The sequence below is a fragment of the Symphalangus syndactylus genome, chromosome 5, assembly GCF_028878055.3.
Source record: "Symphalangus syndactylus isolate Jambi chromosome 5, NHGRI_mSymSyn1-v2.1_pri, whole genome shotgun sequence".
Lineage (NCBI taxonomy): Eukaryota > Metazoa > Chordata > Mammalia > Primates > Hylobatidae > Symphalangus > Symphalangus syndactylus.
This window is the reverse complement of record NC_072427.2, coordinates 86646980-86668711: the sequence shown is the minus strand read 5'-3', so window position 1 is coordinate 86668711 and position 21732 is coordinate 86646980. Positions and strand designations below refer to the sequence as shown.

General features: G+C 54.0%; 1 protein-coding gene across 7 annotated transcripts in view; it reads left to right on the top strand.

Moving 5' to 3' along the window:
- The window catches only part of AGPAT3 (1-acylglycerol-3-phosphate O-acyltransferase 3), a 121726-nt gene that overhangs the window by 87505 nt on the left and 12489 nt on the right, over window positions 1-21732 (top strand). For 4 of the 7 annotated variants that reach the window (XM_063640533.1, XM_063640532.1, XM_055279853.2 and 1 more), the window contains 5 exons: window positions 7355-7580; window positions 15358-15527; window positions 16516-16677; window positions 18016-18169; window positions 18800-18902. In XM_063640533.1, coding sequence (XP_063496603.1) covers window positions 7403-7580; window positions 15358-15527; window positions 16516-16677; window positions 18016-18169; window positions 18800-18902 — 767 coding nt within the window. In that variant the 5' untranslated portion in view covers window positions 7355-7402. Of the gene's footprint in view, window positions 1-7354; window positions 7581-8400; window positions 8498-15062; window positions 15528-16515; window positions 16678-18015; window positions 18170-18799; window positions 18903-21732 lie in introns of those variants that run through there. The other 3 variants (XM_063640536.1, XM_063640537.1, XM_055279852.2) reach the window with 3 other exon arrangements.

The following is a 21732-nucleotide window of genomic DNA, read 5'->3' as shown; positions in this document are numbered from 1 at the left end:
AGGGCGGCTTGGGCAGGGCAAAGGGAGAATTCCAGGGTTTGGGAGCATCTGCTGATCCCAGAATAGTTGCCGGTGGTGACATCTTCTTCCTGGACCCCAGGACCCAAGGACAGCAGGTCCCACCCCAGCTCTATCCAGCTCCTGCCCCTGCACAGAGCAGGACGCTGGCTGGGGTGGGCACTCTGTGGCATTTTGGGAAGATGGTGCTGTATTTCGGAGGCTGTGCCATCTCCTCTGGGGGATTTCAGCGCTGGTGACAGAGGCATGAAAGGCTCATGGATAGAAGAACTGGTGTTGACCCCTCATAGAAACGAAGTTGCCGTCCTATGTGTGCAGAGAAAACCAGGGACTCCTGTGTTCAGAAGGAAGAAATGGAGGGGCCTGTTGGGCCTGGCAGTGGCACGGAGGTCGTGGGCTCAGAACTGTAGTTTCCATTCCATAAAAAGGCGTCGTCGGAAAGGTTGGGGTTTTTGGCAAAGAAGGGGGGTCTCTGGGGAGACTGCGTGTGGGTGAGGGCCTCTGCCTGGCCGGTTTTGGAGGAAGAGGGTCACAGGGACCAGCGACGGGGAGGAGGGTCGCATGCTGCAGCAAAGGATGTGGGGCAGTCAGGGGGTGGGCTGGATGGCGGAACACGGGGATGGGCCCGTACCTCTCCAGAACTACGGACCTGGGATGAGGCTGCCTGTGAGTGTGATTGTGCTGTGTGACGGCACCAGAGGCGGGGATGCAGCTGCAGGCTTTTGTTGTCCTGTGGTCCTGGAGGCTGCAATCTAAGGTCAAGGATTCCTTCTGAGGCTTCTCACCTGGGCTCTGACTGCACGCAGTCTCCCTTTTTCATAAGGACACCGGTCAGATGGAATGAGGGCCCACCCTAATGATATCATTTAACTTAATTACCATTTTAAAGGCCCTGTCTCCAAATAAGGTCACATTTCGAGGACCCGGGCATTACCTTTGTGGAAGGAACTCAGTTCACCCTAACAAAAAGTGGCAGAGTTGGGTGTGGGCGTGTGGGGCTGGGCTCTGATTGGCAAGCAGTGCTCTGGCCCTGCCCAGGCAGAGGCAGCCTCGTGCCTCACCTTTGCTCCCCTGATCTAAGAAGGTGCAGACCCCGGTAGCTTGTGCAGGGGCCAGGACAAAACCCAAGAAGCAGCCATCACGCCCCAGGACCAAGACACGCTGGTGCCAGGCTTCCGGGCGACCTAAACCTGTTGTTTAATAAAGACGCACTGACACGAGGCTTCCGGGCAACCTAAATCTGTTGTTTAATGAAGGGGCTCAGAAGCAACTCAGTGTCCTTGGTGTCTCGGTGGCATCTGAGCAGCCATGAAAAGGTGCCATGGGGACTGGAGAGGCCCACTGTCACACGTCCCAGCCCCAGCCCCAGAAATCAGCTGGAGCCCCTGAGGTCCCACCCCTGAGGTCCCACCCTGTGTGGCTCTTCTATCCCAGGTGTTCTTCAAGGTCCCCGGGGTGCTGCGGTCAGGGTGTCAGTGGTGCCACCATCACCAAGTGAGGGGAGGTTCCACATCGCCGGCCAAGTGGCTTTATGTGCCTCCAATGGGATATGGCAGGAAGCACCCAGTGGCTCTGCCATGCATCCTTGACCAGAAATGTTGAACCCGAGTTAATTGTGAGGAAACAGACAAATCCAGGGTGTGGGGCACGCTGCAGAGAGCTGCCTCAGCCTCTTCAACACCGTCAGGCCAGAATAGGTGGGGAGTGTCTCGGGGAAAGGGGACAGAGAGGCATGCCATCCAAATGCATGTGTGTCCTCCAAGGGGCCCTGCATCCCCAAACCTAGGAAGGTCATCTGGGACAGTTGGTGAAATGGGAACGGGGATGGGATGTTTGGCAGTATTCCATCGGTATTCACTTCTTGGGTGTGCTCATGGTGTCCTAGTGAGCAGGCTGTCCTGATTCGTAGGAGATGTGGATGGACATGGGAGGGAGTGCCATGACGTAGCCCAGGAGAACTTTTTAGCTCAAAGCCTGTGCATAAGAAATATGCAAGTGCGTTTTAGATGTTCATACATATTTCATTGCAGAATATTAGTTTAGGGTGATCAATAAAAGACTTTCAAGCCTACTGTTAAGCAAAAGAGACTTTTAATATATTCCACAGTGATACAATCCCATGGAAGAAGGGCAGTGGGAATGCAGATTCCAGGAGCGAATGGAACGAAGCCAGCTGTTCAGAAGACCTTTTTTTGTGGGGTTTGAAAACAGATGCCAATGGTGGCTGTCAAATCATGATGGCGTTTAGGTTCTACCGGCTACATTGGAGAGAAAGAAAAACACTACACTTTACAAAGTCAAAATCCACAATATGCCAGACTTTACACCCCTTGCATATTTAAACTCGGGCTTAAAAATGTAGAAGTTTGCCGGGTGCAGTTGCTCATGCCTGTAATCCCAGCACTCTGGGAGGCTGAGGCCAGAGGATCACTTGAGCCCAGGAGATCAAGGCTGTGTGAGTCATGATGGCGTCGCTGCCCTCCAGCCTAGGTGATAGAGCGATATCCTGTCTCTATAAATAAATACAGGAAAAATAAAAGATAAAAATGTAGACGTCAACTTCACATTGTCTGGGGATGCATAATTTTCTAAAAATTGCTCTAATGGGCTCACGAGCAAATGCTCTTGGGGGCCACTGAGTCCAGGCCCCTCCCAATGCTTTCCTACTCTGCCAGCCCAAAGGACTGTGAAGCTGGAGGCAGGGACTGGTGTGCTGAGCAGGGCACCTTCCTCACCATCACCCTTCTGCAGGGAGGGAGGCGGCCTCTGCCTGCTGCCATTGGAGGTTTGCGCAGTCAGGTTTATCAAGGAGGTCCAGGCGGGCTGGGTGCGGGGAGGTGGAACAGGGTACCTGCGAGGTCTATGAGTGAGACTACACTGCTGGCTGGACAGAAACATGGCGATGACCCAGGGAAATGGTGTTGGGCGCTCTTGTGGGGGCAGGCGGGCGGGAAACCCCCTGAGTTCCGCTGGCTGGAATCAAGCAGGCGAACAGCAGATGTTCCTCGGAATGGAGTCTGGTCCGTTGTAAGTGATGAAGACGTGTGTTTTGACTCCGTATCCAGGACCTCCAGGAGGTAGAGGTTGATGATCCAGGCAGGTGGCCTTCTGCGAGGAAGCACGTCAGAAGGCTGTGGGCCATGCAGACAGCTGGGGGACACTGTCCCGCGTGTGACCTTGGGCCACACAGCAGGGTGGTGGACTTGCTGCTAGAATTGGGCTCCAGGGCTGAAGCCAGCCCCTCTGATCTGACATTGGTCAGCTCCATTCACCCTTTTTGGGGCTTAGTGCTGCAGAGACTTCCTGTGAGTGGAGCTGGACCCAAGACACCAGAGTTCTGGGGGCACTGAGTGCTGTGTGGCACCCGGGCCAGGAGAAACATGTACCAGAGTGCAGGCGTGGGCTCTCCGGGGAGTCTCTGCATAGACTTTCTAGCCCAGAGGTTCAGGTGATGGACTAGGGACTGGCCACTTTGTGACACCAAGGACGGTTGATAAAGTGGATTCTCAAGGGGAAGCTTCATCCACACAGAGGCTGGGATGTGAATGTGCATCACGGCTCTGTCTGTGGCCCCCAAAGGCTGGGCGCCGGCTGCCTGTCAGCAGGGAGCATATCACCGTGGCACGTCCACGCTGTGGGGGTCACTCAGCAGCCATGGATGCGCCCCTGGGTGCTGTCCCGGGGCTGTCTCAGAAGCACTGCACTGGGCTGGCTGGGCCAGATGCCATGGGATTCTGTTTGTGAACCTCTAGAAAAGGTAAATTAACCTATAGAGCTGGAAGGCTGATCTGCATTGTCAGGCTGGGTGGGGAAGGACTTGGATGACAATGTTCCCTGTTGCAGTGTGGTGGGGTCACAGGCGGCTCAGCTTGTCAACACCCATAACGCTATGCACGGACACTCAGCAAGCCCATCTTAATCGTGTGTTATTTATTCCTGGATGAAGTTCTTTTTTTTTTTTTTTTGAGATGGAATTTCACTCTTGTCACCCAGGCTGGAGTGCAGTGGTGCGATCTTAGCTCACTGCAACCTCCTCCTCCCAGGTTCAAGCTATTTTCCTGCCTCAGACTCCCAAGTAGCTGGGATTACAGGCACGTGCCACCACACCCGGCAAATTTTTATATGTTTAGTAGAGACGGGGTTTCACCATGTTGGCCACGCTGGTCTCCAACTCCTGACCTTGAGTGATCCACCTGCCTCGGCCTCCCAAAGTGCTCGGATTACAGGTGTGAGCCACCACGCCCAGCTGAGAATCTGATTTTTAAAAATAAACTTCATGACTGGGCACGGTGGGTCACACCTGTAATACCAGCGCTTTGGGAGGTCGAGTTGGGTGGATTACCTGAGGTCAGGAGATCGAGACCAGCCTGGCCAACATGGCGAAACCCCGTCTCTACTAAACATACAAAAATTTGCTGGACGTGGTGGTGCATACTTGTGGTCCCAGCTACTCGGGAGGCTGAGGCATGAGAATTGCTTGAACCCAGGAAGCTGCAGCGAGCCGAGATGGTGCCACAGCACTCTAACCTGGGCAACAGTGAGGTAATCTGTCTCAAAAAAAAAAAAAAAAAAAAAAAATCAGATTCTTGTACTTTGCACCCTAGCGATGGAATCAGCAGGTCTGCTGTGGAGCCTGGGCGTCTGCTTCTCAGAGCATCACAGCTGATGTGCTGGCCCTCAAGCAGGCTTCTCAGGACCCTGGTTCTTCTGGGCCAGTGTGGAGTGATGTGTGCCCCGGGTGAGGACCGCCTGGTCTCCTGGGGCTCTGCTGTGTGCCAGATGGGGGCCAGGCGATGGGCTGCAGGGCGGCCCCCACCCTGTACAACTCAAGGTCTGGTGGAATACATCGTCTCTAGCTCGAGAAAGGCGTTCTGAAACAGCAAGCCTGGTCTACCCAACGTGTCTGAGGCTCTGCTCTAAGGGGCCCCTGCCCACCCTGGGGGGCTGCAGTATGTCTGGGCGAGCACTGATTTCTGAGCCTCGCTGCCTGGACTGGCACTGGCTCTACTGCTGACTCCCTGTGTGGCCCCGTGTGATGCACTAAGCCTCTCCGTGCTTCTGTTTGCTCACCTGTCACCTGGGGCAGTGATGGCATCCCACTGGGGTTGTCCGAGAGTCTGGGAATGCGTGAGAGGTGTTCAACGCAGACCATGGAACAAGTGAAGCCCATAAAAAGTGTTTTTGTTGCCCCCTTGTCTTTTCTGCCCTTTCTATCTAGGGTATTAATTTCCTGTTGCTGCTTTAATGAATCAGCCCAAAGTGTGGTGGCATAAAACAGTAAAACTCCTTAACCCCACAGTTTGTGGAGTCAGCAGTTCAGGAGTGACTTAGCTGGGTGCTGTGGGGTTGCAGGTGAGCTGAGGCCAGGACTGGGCTCGTCTGAAGGTTTGACCGGGGCCAGAGGGCCTGCCTCCCAGGTGGCCCCCTCAGGGGTATGAGGTCAGCCCGTTCCGCGCAGGCAGGACCTGCCGCTCACACATCCTTGTGATGTGGCCATCCTGGGAACAGAGCCAGGCAGAAGCCGTCCTTTCTGTGACCCAGCCTTGGCAATCATGTAGCACATTTCTGCAAGGCTGTTCATCAGATGCGATGACCAAGTCCAGGCCACAGTCAGAAAGGGAAGAGGACCCTCCACCGTTTGAGGGGAGGAGCGAAAGCGTTTCAGGCCCATTTCTAAACCATGACCAGAGTTCTTGTCCCCACGGTTTCCGGGGAGCCAAGGGCCCAGTGTCTGGGAGAGGTGACTCTTAATGCCCCATAGGCTGAGAACGTCCAAGGGTGGTGGGAGTGACACTGGCATCTGTGGCCCCCGAGTGCCGTTCAAGGCAGCACCTGCAAATCCCTGAGAGGCAGAGGGCGGGGCCTGCACGGAGGGCACTCTGTGGAGTCGGGACAGGGGGTTTCATGGGCAGGTAGGGTGGGCGTCCATGGAGAGCCTTGCTCTGGGTGCAAGAATGGCCACAGTGGGGGCAGCTGGTGGCGTGGAACAGGGGCCTCCCTGGGAATGTGGAGGGCCAGGTGGCACCACTCCAGAGCCCACCCCCGTGCCCACCATGGGAGTACACTCAGTGCCCTTCCAGAGGACCAAGTCAGGGGTTGGCAGCACCGCCAGCCTGACTGCCAGGGTTTCCCCCTCCACACAGGGGTCGCGGGTTTCCCCCTCCACATGGGGGGCCGCGGGTTTCCCCCTCCACATGGGGGGTCGCGGGTTTCCCCCTCCACATGGGGGGTCGCGGGTTTCCCCCTCCACACGGGGGTCGCAGGGCCGCTCGGTAGCAGTGCTGCCAAGAGTTGGTGGGGGGGGCACCGACTTCCCCGCTGAAACTGTGAGACGTGCATAGAAGGAAAGGGGGAGCCGGTGGAGCCCCTGGGGAGTCGCTCCTTTTGTGCAGGAAACCAGAACAGAAATCTTTCAAGCTTAAAATTCGCACACGAGCGTGGGAGTGAAAAGCATCGATTCCCACGCTGAGGGGTTTGTGGCCTCCTGGCTCTGTTTGCAGAGATTGTGCAGTTTGGATCTTTTAAACGAGATACTAAATTAAATAGAAATTATGATGCCTTCCCTGCGAGTTAATCACTGTCAGTGTTTGGGTGTATTTCTTCTATTCTTTGTTTTTTCTTTCTGATTTGCATGGGAGAGTGTGTACGTGTGTGAGTGTGGCATGTTTGTGTGTATGGCGCGTGTTGTGTGTGTGAGACTGGTGCATATGAGTGTGCATGGGGTGGGGGGATGTGTTGCAGTATGTGGTGTGTGGTACAATGTGTGTGTGTGTGTGTGTATGGTGTAGAGGGTGTGGGGCTGTGTGGGGCAGTGGTGTGGGATGTGGTGTATGTGTTTTGCACCGTGGTGCGTGTGGTTTGTGCTACAGTGTGTGTGGTGTGGTGTGTGCAGTGTGTGTGTGGTTTGTGGTATGGTGCTTGCAGTGTGGTATGCACCATGTGTGTGAGCGTGTGTGTCATTTGTGGTGTGTGATGTGACATGTGTGTGGTGTATGTGTGGTTTGTGGTGTGTGTGGCATGTGTGTGGTTTGTGGTGTGGTATATGTAGCATGTGTGTGGCTTGTGGTGTGTGTGGCATGTGTGTGGTTTGCAGTGTGTGATGTGTGTGTGGTTTGCAGTGTGTGATGTGTGTGTGGTTTGCGGTGTGGTGTGTGTGTGTGGCGTGTGTGTGGTTTGCAGTATGTGTGTGGCACATGTGTGGGGTTTGCGGTGTGCTGTGCAGCATGTGTGTATGAGCGTGAGGCGTGTGCGGGGTGTGCAGTGAGCAGTGCCCCAGTGTTCCCATGAGGGTGTGGGCGTGGCCACCCTGACGCTGTCCCTGTCCCTGTCTTTGCAGGACGGCTGTCCTCAGCGAGGGGCCGTGCACCCGCTCCTAAGCAGCGCCATGGGCCTGTTGGCCTTCCTGAAGACCCAGTTCGTGCTGCACCTGCTGGTCGGCTTTGTCTTCGTGGTGAGTGGTCTGGTCATCAACTTCGTCCAGCTGTGCACGCTGGCGCTCTGGCCGGTCAGCAAGCAGCTCTACCGCCGCCTCAACTGCCGCCTCGCCTACTCACTCTGGAGCCGTGAGTGTCTGCCGGGCCAGTCCCTGCTGCCTGGGGCTCCCGTGGGGGTGGCGCGGGACCGTGGACGGGGCAGCCGTGGGCTCTCAGGCAGGAAGTGAGGGCTGTGCAGGAGGCACCGAGGCCATCTGGCTGGCAGGCTGTAGGAAGGCACCCGGCTACCTCTTTGCCTTAGCTTGAGCTGTGTGACGTGCCAGTCTGACCATTCTGACCCACAGCAATGGCAGCTTCCCACGGTTTACCAGAGCATATGGGAATGTTTAAACAAACAAAAGTAAAGAGAATGTTGAGTTCTGTTTACCCGTTACCAAGCTCCAACAGCTCCCTACATGGCCCCTTGTGTGTCCTGCCCACACTGCGTTGACACCAGAGCATGCTGAAGCGTATTTCAGCATGCATCCCTGAAAGAAAAGGTGTCCTGCCTCCCTGCGTATCAAACACATGTGTAGCTGTGTGTCTGTCCATATGTGCCTCTGTGTGTATGTGTATTATACATAGAGAAACCGATCTTTACCTGTCATGTGGACAGAGACTCAGAGGCTTGGTAACAACACCCACTGTGGACAGGTAGCTGCTCACACTGGGTGTTGTGGGGACATGAACAGGCACATCTCTGGAGGGTGGTTTGGCAGTGGCTGTCAACAGTTTAAGTGGTTGCAATTTTCAACTCAGCAATTCTACAGAATAACATGCAACCTACAGAGACGTGTGCAAAAGTGTGCAACTGGACAGGTGTTCTCATTTTATCACAGGTATTCTCATTATCGTATTGGTTTTATAGTAGCACAAAACTAGAAGCACCTGTCACTGGAGACTAATTATGCTGCGCCCATACAGGGACCCTCTGCGGCCATCATGGAGAGCCTTCATCTTGCCCGTACAGTATTAAGCGAAAAAGGAAGTATACAGCAAAGTCCATAGTATGCTATGATTCATTTTGTGTCTTAAGAAAGGATGCTGTGTGTGTGGTGTGTACATGTGTAGAAAAATCCCAGAAGGGGCCGGGCATGGTGGCTCATGCCTGTAATCCCAGCACTTTGAGAGGCCGAGGCGGGTGGATCACCTGAGGTCAGGAGTTCAAGGCCAGCCTGACCAACATGGTGAAACTCTGTCTCTACTAAAAACACAAAAAATTAGCTGAGCATGGTGGTGCACACCTGTAATCCCAGCTACTCAGGAGGCTGAGGCAGGAGAACTCTTTGAACCTGGGAGGTGGAGGTTGCAGTGAGCCGAGATCACTCCACTGCACCACTCCAGCCTGGGCAACTGAGCAAGACTCTGTCTAAAAAAAAAAAGAAAAAAGAAAAAAAAGAAAAAAATCTCAGAAGGACGCCCGAGAAAACTGCATGATGCTGATATCCAGGGAGTGGAGAAAGGAGGGGATTCTTATGTTTTATTTCACACACTCATGCTGTTTCCATGTTTTTGCATGAGCACATATACACTTTGTCTCATATGGGAAACGGTGGGTCCCAGATACACTTTGTCTCATGTGGGAAACAGTGGGCGCATAGACACTTTGTCTCATGTGGGAAACGGCGAGTGCAGACACTTTGTCTCATGTGGGAAACGGCGAGCGTGTAGACACTTTGTCTCATGTGGGAAACAGCGAGTGCAGACACTTTGTCTCGTGGGAAATGGTGGGCCTGTAACCTTGTCTCCACAATCTCCTTCCAATTCAGGAGCAGGTAGCACTGCTGAAAAGGCTGTTTATGTCAGGTAACTTTCCATGCCTGTGACACCCCACTGTCTGCAGAGAGACTAGTAACCCAGCCCTTAGACTAGCTTGTCTTAAATGTGTTATAGCTTCACATCCTGGTTTGTTTTTTCTCTTGTTTTTTTTTTTTTGAGACTGAGTCTTGCTCTGTCGCCCAGGCTGGAGTGCAGTGGTGCGATCTCGGCTCACTGCAAGCTCCACCTCCCGGGTTCATGCCCTTCTCCTGCCTCAGCCTTCTGAGTAGCTGGGACTACAGGCGCCCACCACCACACCCGGCTAATTTTTTGCATTTTTAGTAGAGACGGGGTTTCACCGTGTTAGCCAGGATGGTCTCGATCTCCTGACCTCGTGATCCACCCACCTCGGCCTCCCAAAGTGCTGGGATTACAGGCGTGAGCCACCACGCCTGGCCAGTTTGTTTCTCTTTTTAAATAAAAGGCTGCTGCTTGTTTGTGTGGGAAGGGAGAATTGGAAATCCTATAATATAAAATATACAAATGAGTTATTCATGAGTATAACTGGATAAGATGAATACACACAAAACGGGCAAATATTAACTGATGAAAACTAAATTACAGACTCCTACTTTCTAGCAGTATTCTGAAGCTAAAATACTACAAAACAGCTAAATCCTGCCTGAAACTGGCTTTTTAATGCATTTCTAGGCTCACAGTAAGGAAACAAAAACCTCTCAGCTCCACCCTTCCACCAAATCCCTTTAGCAAAAACTGGGTGTGTGCAGAAATGGAATGTCAGCACTGCCTTTCAGGAGCCTAACCCTTGGGCAGCTGAGGCAGAGGGAACTGAAGCTAAACCAGGACTCTTGAGCGAGGGCACGAGACAAGCTAGGGTAACAGTGACCCTTGGGTTTCAGCAGAGGCAAACGAGAGTACACTCTGGAGAAAGTCTCTCATTTAGGCCTGAAGAATCCTACAGATTAAGAAAAATTAAATACGAATTCATAATCAAGAATGGCAATGTAAACAGCAGATGTAGACCAAAGACCACCCACTGTGCCCCGACTTGAAAAAGAACCAAGTAGAACTGCTATCAATGAAAACTGTAGATATTTTAAAGCAAAAACTTACAGACGGGTTTTGTATCAGATTAGACACAGTTAATGAGAATGGGTACAGAACCAAGTAGAACTGCTATCAATGAAAACTGTAGATATTTTAAAGCAAAAACTTACAGACGGGTTTTGTATCAGATTAGACATAGTTAATGAGAGAATAGGTACACCAGACATCAATGTGAAGAAATCATCCAGTGACAGCAAAGGAGGCAAAAAATGTGAAATAGGAGTGAAAAGACGTAAGGACAGAATGAGAAGCTTCATAAAATAGGGCTTTGGCCCCCGCCCCCAAAGGAGAGAACAGGAGAAGCCTCCTGGGAAGAGAGGATGCCTGAGGACCTCCTGAACTGACGAAGGCACGATTCTTCAGATGCAGGGAGCACATGTACACCAAGCAGGGCAAATGCACATAAATCCACACCTAGGCAGGCCCTGGGGCACCACAGACCATCAGAGACAAGGAGGGGCCGGGCGTGGTGGCTCACGCCTCCAATCCCAGCACTCCGAGAAGCTGAGGCGGGAGGATCACCTGAGGTCAGGAGTTTGAGACCAGCCTGGCCAACATAGTGAAACCCCATCTCTACTAAAAATACAAAAATTAGCTGGGCCTGGTGGCACGTGTCTCATCCCAGCTACTGGGGTGGCTAAGGCAGGAGAATTGCTTGAACCTGGGCGGTGGAGGTTGCAGTGAGCCAAGATTGCACCACTGCACTCCAGCCTGGGCGACAGAGTGAGACTCTGTCTCAAGACAAAACAAAAAAAAAGATGAGGTCTTCGAATCCCTGGAGAAGAAAGCTGGAGAACCATGCTGGACGGTCAGCAGTGAGGCTGACAGCAGATTTCTTACGGCAGGCAGCAGAGGCAGGAGAAGGTGGAAGATCCTTAGTGTGCTGGAAAATTGCCAACCTAGCACCCTGTGCCATTCGAGAGTACAAATGAAATAAAAAGTGTTTGGTAAACAAAAAAATGAGAGCTTTTACTGCCCATAGATCTTCACTTAAATATTTTTTAAGGATGTGTTTCAGTAAGAACGAAAATTATACAAGTAGGGTCTAATTTTCAAGAAAGAATGGTAGCCAAAGAAATTAGGAGATGGATGCATCTAAGCCGTATGTAAAATAAAAACAGTGCTCAGCCGGGCGCAGTGGCTCATGCCTCTAATCCCAGCACTTTGGGAGGCCCAGGTGGACAGATCACCTGAGGTCAGGAGTTCAAGACCAGCCTGGTCAACATGGTGAAACCCCATCTCTACTAAAAATACAAAAATTAGCCTGGCATGGTGGTGGGCACCTGTGATCCCAGCTACTCAGGAGGTAGAGGCAGGAGAATCACTTGACCCTGGGAGGTGGAGGTTGCAGTGAGCTGAGACTGCACCACGCTCAGCGAATTTTTTGTTTTGTATTTTTATAGAGATGGGGTTTCACCATGTTGCCCAGGCTGGTCTCAAACTCCTGACCTCAGGTGATCTGCCCACCTCGGCCTCCCAAAGTGCTGGGATCACAAGTGTGAGTGCCCAGCCCAGGTTCAGATTTTAATGGTAACTTTGTTAAGTATAGGGTAGGAAAAAAGAGAGATCAAACGTAACTTCCAAAGTATTAGAAAAAGATGAAGAAAGAAAAAAAAGGCAAATCTCTTTTTTAATGCAAGAAAGTAGAAAAAAAAGCATTAAAATAAGGAATATTGAGGTATACATTAAGAAGATCAATATAAAATTCCCAGATACTTGGGATGACCACAAATACACAAGAAAAGCACCTCAGTAAGAACGGAGATAATCGGCCTCTCCGTCTGCTGGTCTTGCGTGGGTATGTGAATTCTGTCTGTGACTGGTTGGATTTGGGATGTTCTCCACTTAGATTTATTTCCATGAATACGTTTGTGGGAGCCCTTCTGCAGTCAGAGCTATGTGGAAGCCTTTTCCAGTTCAGGGGCGCATGGTGAGGAGCAGGCCTCACGGTGGGTTGGTTTGTTTGTTTGTTTTTGAGACAAGGTCTTGCTCTGTCACCCAGGCTGGAGTGCAGTGGTGTGATCTTGGCTCACTGCAACCTCTGCCTCCTGGGCTCAAGCAGTCCTCCCACCTCAGCCTCCTTGAGTAGCTGAGACCACAGGTGTGCACCATCATGCCCAGCTAATTTTTGTATTTTTTGTAGAGACAGGGTTCTGCCATGTTGCCCAGACTGGTCTCCAACTCCTAGGCTCATGTGATCCTCCTGCCTCAGCCTGCTGGGCTGCTGGGATTACAGGCTGAGCCACTGCACCAGCCACAGTGTTTTTTAATGACCCTGAACCACTGTTTTATTTTCAATTCTTCATTCCTGTTCTCATTCTTTAATGCCGGGTGCCTTCTTGCTGCCCATTTTGAACTCACTGCCAGTGTGTCTCTGCTGTCATCTGACCTGTAGAGCTATAGGAGCTGTGGTGAAGGGTGCAGGTTTGGAGCCGTTTAAACAGCCTGGCCCAGGCTCCTCACTCCCTGCTGACCTCGGTCAGGGCTTCAGTCTCTAAACTTCAGCTTTCTCATCTGCAGAGTACAGACAAAGCCACCTGCCTTTGAGCTGTATTGTAAAGCCTAAATCAATGCGCACAGCAGGTACACAGCAATGCTCGATAAATTGTTACTGTTATTGGGTGAATTTTAAGTTTTGTTTTTTTGTTTTTTGTTTTTTTTGAGACAGAATCTCTCTGTTGCCCTGGCTGGAGCACAGCAGTGCAGTCTTGGCTCACTGCAGCCTCCATCTTCTGAGGTTCAAGTGATTCTCACGCCCCAGCCTCCCGAGTAGCTGGGATCACAGGTGCCCGCCACCACATCCAGCTAATTTTTGTATTTTTAAGTAGAGATGGGCTTTTGCCATGCTTCCTCAGCTGGTGTTGAACTCCCGGCCTCAAGTCATCCTCCTGTCTCGGCCTCCCAAAGTGCTGGGATTACAGGCTTGAGCCACCGCACCCGGCCAGAATTTTAGAGTTTTTAAAATCCATGGTTGAAAAACAGGCTATGGCTGGCTTACTCATTGTGCTTTAGGGAAGCATATATTTGAGTGAAGGAAACGATAAAAGGAATTTCATGTCGGGCTTAGGCGCCGTCCACCCTGTAAGACAGTTTACAGATGCCTGTCCTGACAGCTGTCTGCAGTTAGCCAGAGTCGGCCGAGGGGTCCTGAGATCTGCTGAAGGCCGCCTTCGCATGCCGATGGCGAGGGAAAAGTGCCACCTGCCCCTGGGCTTGCCACAGGTGACCTTTGGATGGGACCATTCTCCAGACAGCGCAGCCTGTCTTTGCAGAACACTCATGGGGAGTGTGCCTGTGTCTGGCTGGCTGTGTGGGCTCCCGTTCAGTTCATTCCTCTTCTCCAGCCCTCACCAGGCATGACCCTAAAGGCAGAGGTCTCGAGCCCTTGCCAGGGGTGAGCCAGTGGTGGGGGCGCCCCTGCCAGGGCAGGCCTGCTGTGGGGCTTGGTCAGCGGGTCTTCTCCCCACAAGCAGGATTTCCTCCTGTCCACTGCCTCTGCCCACAGGCGACCTTTCTCTTTTAAAGGAATTGGGGTCCCTTGGTGCCCCCACAAACCCTGAGTTCCCTCTCTCCTTTCTGCGTCCTTTCTGCTCGCCTGCATGTGTACGCGGCATCGTGACCGCTGGGAAGACACTTCCCTGCACCTGCACGCTGTCTGCAGGCGTCTCTGGCCATCCTGGGCTGAGCTGCATGATCTCAGGTAGCGGCCCCTCGTTCACCCGCACAGGATGTCTTTGGAATTGGTCTCTAGTGCCCTTTATAAATAACTGGTAGAAAAGAAGCCCCAGGCGATGGCCTTGCAGAAAGCCCACACTGCAGAGCTGGGCTGGTGTCCAGCGCAAGAAGCCTGAGGCCGTCCTGAGCTGGAAGCCACGTCCTGGTTCTGTGGGGCCGTCCTTCCCGGACAACTGGCTGGGGGGCACAAGACTCTGGTGGCCGACAACAGGCCCACCTGCTTGGCCTCCCTCTTGTCCTTCCCTACACGGCCCTCTGAACGGGATTCACTCCCTCTGAGGCCCGCGTGTGACAAAGATGTGCAGTTCTCACAATGTAACTCTTCAGCCCTGCAGTTCTCCTGAAGGTGAATGAGGGTGTCCCAGAGTCCCCATTAGGAGACAGACGATGCCGCGTTCCCAGCATCCCCAGAGTCCTCCCAGGCGCACAGGTCTCCTGCCTGCAAACAGAGCTCCCGGCACGAGCCCCTCCACACTTCCGGAAAGAATGTCTTCAGCCCACCAGGCTGGAGCCAGGGGAAGAGACCAAGGGAGGAGGCTCCAAAACCCCCTGGGTGGGGTGGGGACAAGCACTCAAAGCCGGGACTGGCACCCCTCACATGCCAGCACCCACGGGGTCAGGTGCACCCTGCTGTCTCTGGGGGCCCCGCAGGCCTGTGGCGACCTGCCTAGCAGCAAGCCCCATAGAGCACCTCCAGCCAGCCTTCCTGGGGGCGGGCTAGGCCTCACATGGCTTTTTTTAAAATATGGAAAACCAGCGTAACCCCAAAGCAAGTTTTAGGAGAAAATATAATTCCTATTACTCTGTCATCTATGGTTCCATTCCGCTCTTAGCTCTTCATTTTTCCCCACTGTCTGTTCTGCAGACATACAATGGTTGTATTCTGCTTCTTAATCATCTAGTGACATTTTTCATCTTCTGCACCTCTCGCGGGGCATGGCTGTGCAGTACTCGGCCACACCAAGGTGCACGTGAGAATGGTAATTGGGTGTAAAGATCAGCGTCTCCATGCAGAGTGGCGGTTCTCTCCCTTTCTGCTGCTACCTTCCGTCTGTCTCCTCCCAACTGTTGCTCAGAGAAGGTCATTGTAATTTCATAAAACATACTCAATGTAAGTCATCAAAACTCATGTTTAGCAGAGACTTCCGCTCTGGACAAAAATACTGTAGGTGTCTCTTGCGGGCGCTCCCTGACCATCCCAGGAGGAGGGGTCCCACCGGTGCCAACGGCCTCCCTCTGTCCGCAGAACTGGTCATGCTGCTGGAGTGGTGGTCCTGCACGGAGTGCACGCTGTTCACGGACGAGGCCACGGTGGAGCGCTTCGGGAAGGAGCATGCGGTCATCATCCTCAACCACAACTTCGAGATTGACTTCCTCTGTGGGTGGACCATGTGTGAGCGCTTCGGAGTGCTGGGGGTGAGCAGGGACCTGGGGAGGGCTAAGGGTGAGCAGGGGGGTCCCGGGGAGGGCTGGGGGTGAGCAGGGGGTCCCTGCAGGGCTGGGGGTGGGGTGGTCCCGGGGAGGGCTGGGGGTGAGCAGGGTGGGGTGGTCCTGGGGAGGGCCGGGGGTGAGCGGGGTGGGGTGGTCCTGGGGAGGGCTGGGGGTGAGTGGGCGGTCCCAGGGAGAGGCTAGGGTGAGCACCTTCCAGGGGAGGTGCTGGGAGTGAGCGGCAAGGGTCCCGGGGAGGATCTGGGGGAGTAGGCGGGTGCTGGGGTGAGCAAGAGGGCCCTGGGGTGGGGGAGGTACTGGGTGGAGCAGTGGGGGTCCCAGCAGAGGAGCTGGGGGAGCCTTGGGTTTCCCAGGGAAAGGGCTAGGGGAGCAGGGGAGTCCCTGAGGAGGTGCCAGGGAGGCCCCTGGGGTCCGAGTCCCTGGGTGTTTCTCCTAGGGCATCTCTTTGAGCTGGGCAGTGGTGCCTGGCTGGTTGAGGGGCCCTGGCCTGCAGGGCCTCAGCTGTCTCTGAGCTGTGCCCTCCTTTCTCATCATGGCCTTTGCCTTTGAGATGACCCCACCTGCATCCCTGCAGAACCACTTCCGTTAGCTAAGCTGCCTCGGATGAAACCTAAGCTACTCCCCGATGCTGGCAGGGGAATTTCATTGCAGTCAAAGCCCCTGTGTGAGGCAGCACCCCAGGCCACCCCCAGGAAGCCTGGCAGCCTCTGCATCCGGCCCACCCACCCTCCCCGAGGGCCCTCCCAGCCAAGCCTGAGCCTCAGTTTCCTCATTTCTGGGGCGAACCACTCACCCTCAGAAGTCGGGTCCTCCTTCACAACAGACCCCCTGAGCCACAAAGCCGTGACTCCTAGAGCGACAGCACACAGGAGCTGGGTGCAGCGGGAGCCTGGCCAAGCCCCTGGCCTCTGTCCGACACTGAAGTGCCAGGTGCCCCTCCTTCTCCTCCCTCCAGAGCTCCAAAGTCCTCGCTAAGAAGGAGCTGCTCTACGTGCCCCTCATCGGCTGGACGTGGTACTTTCTGGAGATCGTGTTCTGCAAGCGGAAGTGGGAGGAGGACCGGGACACCGTGGTGGAAGGACTGAGGCGCCTGTCCGACTACCCCGAGTACATGTGGGTGAGTGCGCGGAGCAGCCTGACACCCTGCACGCCAACTCCTGACGCACCGCTGCCCACATCCCAGGCTGGGAAACCCCACGAGAGCCTCTGCACACGGGGTGCTGTTTCCGTGGGGCCATGGCTCCCCCATCCGAGCTTCTCTTGGGCCACCTGCCTGCTACTCAACGCAATCCCAGCTCTGACCAGGCCATCCTAAGGGGACCTGGCGGGGGTGGGGGCAGGGCAGGGTGCCCCCAGTGAGCCCTGGCTCTGCCCGCCCTGCTCAGTGTGTGTCCCCATTCCTTTTTCTGTCCCTTCTTCCTGGTCCGTCTTGGAAAATGGGCTGCCTGTGCTGTTAGCATTTCTGTTTTTTTGTTTTTGGTTTTTTTTTTGTTCATTTTGTGTTTGTGTGTGTGTGTTTGAAACGGAGTCTCGCTCTGTCGCCCAGGCTGGAGTGCAGTGGCGCGATCTCCAGTCACTGCAACCACCACCTCCCAGGTTTAAGCGATTCTCCTGCTTCAGGCTCCCAAGTAGCTGACATTACAGGTGCCTGCCACCACACCTGGTTAATTTTTTATATTTTTAGTAGAGATGGGGTTTCACCGTGTTGGCCAGGCTGGTCTCAAACTCCTGACCTCAGGTGATCTGCCCACCTTGATCTCCCAAAGTGCTGGGATTATAGGCATGAGCCACCTTGCCAGCCTGCTGTTAGCATTTCTTTTTTTTTTTTGTTTTGAGACAGCGTCTTAGTCTGTCGCCCAGGCTAGACTGCAGTGGCGTGATCTCAGCTCACTGCAACCTCTGCCTCCCGGGTTCCAGCAGTTTTCCTCTCTCAGCCCCCAAGTTGCTGGGATTACAGGCACACACCACCACGACTGGCTAATTTTGTATTTTCAGTAGCGATGGGGTTTCACCATGTTGGCCAGGCTGGTCTCGAACTCCTGACCTCATGATCCACCCGCCTCGGCCTCCTAAAGTCCTCGGATTACAGGGTGAGCCACCGTGCCTGGCCCGCTGTTAACATTTCTAACTCATGCCGTGGCAAGTGGATGAAACCCTCTCTGTTTTCACACCGATCAGAGGCTGCTGCCCCAACATACCTTCATGTTTCACTTCTTTCTGGAAAGTTCCCTGGAGAGCTCTCTTGTGTGAGTGAACGTGTGTGACTGGAGTGCAGACTGTGGCCCTAGAATAAAAGCACCTTTCAGTCATAACCCATGCTGCTCGCTAAAGTGGTTCCAAGATTTCCACAAATTCAGCCACAGCCTTTGCTGCCTATCAGAGAGGCAGGCCTGGCCTGGACACGCATCCACCCCAGCTGCTCTGTGGAGTGACCCTGTCTCCGCGTTGATCCTAGTTTCTCCTGTACTGCGAGGGGACACGCTTCACGGAGACCAAGCACCGTGTCAGCATGGAGGTGGCGGCTGCTAAGGGGCTTCCCGTCCTCAAGTACCACCTGCTGCCGCGGACCAAGGGCTTCACCACCGCGGTCAGGTGCCTCCGGGGGACAGGTAAGCCCCAGACCGCCCAAGCCGGGGCCACCGCTATGCTCACGGAAAACAGTGATTTCTTAAAAAAAAAAAAAAAAAAAAAAAAAAAAGAGTGCATTCCATGTGAAACACAGAAGAGCAAAAGTGCAAAAGGAATCAAGTGAGGGGGTCGGCGCCGCAAGGTTCCCACGGAAGGAATCAAGTGAGGGAGTTGGCGCCCCGAGGTTCCCGCGTCAGGTTTTGAGGTGATAAAATGCTAATTAATGAGAAACAACTAATAAAGAATACATAATGCAAAACCTTATGAAGGGAAAATAATCATTATCATATCTTATTAATCCAAAAGGAGTCGAAATAAAAGAAAGGGACAAAGAACAGAAAACAGCCAGACAGCAGGGTCACACTCACAGCGTCAGTACCCATGGGAAATGTCAGCCACTAAATGCCCTCGCCAACAGAGGAGAACGGGGAAAGAGGGGGAAAGAAAACTCGGAGAAGAGGTCCTGGTGTGTTCTCCCCAGGACGGGGCCAGACCCCTCACGCATTCTCCCCAGGACGGGGCCGGGTCCCAGGTGGAACTTGCTTTTCCCTCTGGCAGTGGCCATGCAGCCGCCTGGGCCGAGTCACCCACCCTCCCGTCTCCTCCCACAGTCGCAGCTGTCTATGACGTAACCCTGAACTTCAGAGGAAACAAGAACCCGTCCCTGCTGGGGATCCTCTATGGGAAGAAGTACGAGGCGGACATGTGCGTGAGGTGAGGCCAGACCCTGTGGCTCTTGCGCCGCCCCCCCTATACCTTCATGAGCTTGCGCTGGGCAGAGGCCAGGAGGGTGGCTGGGTCCAGGCCCCACGTCCCACAGCCCCGAGGGCTGGAACTCACACGGAAGGCCTGTCTGCAGCCCGGCCCCGCTGAGCAGACACAGGAGAGGTCCTGCAGGACTCGTCCGGGGCTCAGGATGCAGGCCACGGAGAGGACACGGAGACACGGGGGATGCGTGGGGAGACTCACCATTGCCCACGGTGTGTTTCATTCCTTTGGGGAAATCGTTGACCTGGCTTTCGGGGCCACCTCCGTCCTCTCCCTCTGCCTCCTTGGGAAGCCCCAGCAGTTCCCTCTGTAAGATGCTCTGTCCCTTCGCGGGCCTGGTCACAAGCCCCACTGGGCTCTGTAAGTCTCCTGGGGCCTGCAGTCACACGACCTGGGGGGCATACGGTGCTGACTTCTCACCGAGGGGTGAAACCCAGGCAGGTCTCTTGGTGGGCAGGACGGGACCCCCTGCAGAGCCCCAGGCCTGAAGCAGCACTGGTGATGGGAGTGGCTTTCTGCTGGCCCTGGCGATGGCAGCCGCAGCACGCGAGGGACCGCAGTGTCTGAAGGAGACAGTGGTTGAAGGGAAAGGAAGAGCCTGTTTGATTTTTTTTTTCCTTGGAGACAGAGTTTCACCCTGTCGCCCAGGCTGGAGTGCAGTGGCTCAATCTTGGCTCACTGCAACCTCCGCCTCCCCGTTCAAGCAATTCTCCTGTCTCAGCCTCCTGAGTAGCTGGGATTACAGGCGCCAGCCACCACGCCTGGCTAATTTCGTATTTTTTTAGTAGAGACAGGGTTTTACCATATTGTCCAGGCTGGACTCGAACTCCTGACCTCAAGTGATCTGCCCGCCTTGGCCTCCCAAAGTGCTGGCATTACAGGCGTGAGCCACCACATTGGGCCGAAGAGCCTTTTTCAAACCCCGTCTTGAGAGTTGGGGCTTCAACGCTCTGGGGCCCCTGTCCTGTCCCAGTGAAATAAAATGGGAGTGGCGTGCCTATACCCTAGGAGGAGCCTGGGACTTGCTCTGCAGGGTACCAGTGGCTTTCCTCAGGGCAGCGTGTCTCTTCCCCCACACAGTCAGGGCTGTGGGTGCCGCCACCAAGCCACTGCTGCCCTTGGACTCTCCAAGCTTCTCTGGCTCACGTAGAGGAGAAAATCCACCCAGAAATCCTGTGGACTTAAAACACAGGCTGGGGTTGTGACCTTGATTCCAGCACAAATCGTCATTTCAGGCAGGCCTTGGAAGAACGAAGAAACCGTGCGCTGAATGGCCCTTGTTGAGCTCGTCAGTCTCTGGTTTCATTCAAGTGTGTGCAGAAAGGCAGGGCCCTCCTTGCCATGTGTAAAGCTGCACAGAGCCGTCACTATGTGTGTTTCCATATTTGCAATCCAACCACCACCCACTGAGTGTGCGTCCTGGTTAGCCCAGCCTGCCCACGGTGGCCACAGGCCCTCTACATTCTAATCTCAAGAGCCTGAGCATGTACAAATTAAACAAAGCAAAACTACACCACCCAGTTCTTCTGCCGCACTATAGGAGGTTTCCAGGAAGGGTTTGTGAACATAAACATAAGCTAGGTAACACTCCCTTCTGAAGTGCAAGGACTGGCTGATTACAGCTGGAGGCGTTCTTCTCCCGACCCACGGTCAGTGGGGCCACGAGCTGAGAGTTCTTTCCCTTATGTGCCTAAACCCCTGGGAGGGAGCTCTGAGCCACTGTGGACCATGGAGGCTGCGGTGACTGACCGGGGCCCTGGACGGTCCAGATGGCAGGCTGGGACAGGACATGAGAGGGGATGATAGCAGCTGGTAGCCCTGTGCCAGATGCTGGCCACAGCTGGCCTCAGTCATCTTCACGAGAGGAGCCCTGGAGGCACGTCTTGCTCTCATCCATGGGTGGTTAGTGGTGGCCCGAGGCTGGGCGGTCAGAGTGGCTGCCCAAGGTCAGCACTGGCCATGGAGGAGCCCGGCCACCCGCCAAGCGGCACGGTGCCTCTGCCTCGGGTGCCCCACAGCTGCCCACGGAGAGACTCCTCATCCGCCGTCCTGCCTGCCGCTGCCTTTATTTTGCCCGATCATATTTTAATAAATATTCGCTTTGAACTTGTGAGGCTTCAGCTGTTCAGGTCACTCACCGCTTCGCTGTTTGAGGAGCAGCAGTGTCCCCGTGCGCGCCTGCAGCCATGCCATCATAGCACCAGGCTCCCCACAGCATGGGGCTGGCCCTCCTTCCTCCTGCTTTGGTGGCGATGCCCGGGGCCATGGGGAAGCAGGGCCAATGTATGCAGGACAGCTGCAGGGCTCTCCTGTCCCCAGGGCTGGCCTCTGGGCCGAGGGCCTTCAGGTGGCTTGAGTCAGCTCCAGGAGGCAGATGCTCAGGGTGACACCCTGGAGTGCAGAAAAAAATAGAATTCTTATATTTACTTTTTATCTTATTTTTAATTCTTATGTTTATATATTTCATAATGTATATAACAGACATACAATAAAACCTGTATGTGGGGTATGTGTGGGTGTGTGTGTGTTCATGTGGGATGTGTATGTGTGGTGTGTATTATGTGTGTGGTATATGTGATGTGTGCATGGTGTGTGTGTTACATGTGCATGTGTGGTGTACGTATGTGCATTGTGTGTAGATTATGTGTGTGTTGTATATGGGTGTGGCATGTGCAGTATAGTGTGCATATAAATTATATATGTGTGTATCAATTATATATGTTTGGTATGTGTGTAAAAATTTGTATGAATTATATATTATTGTGGGGCGATGTGT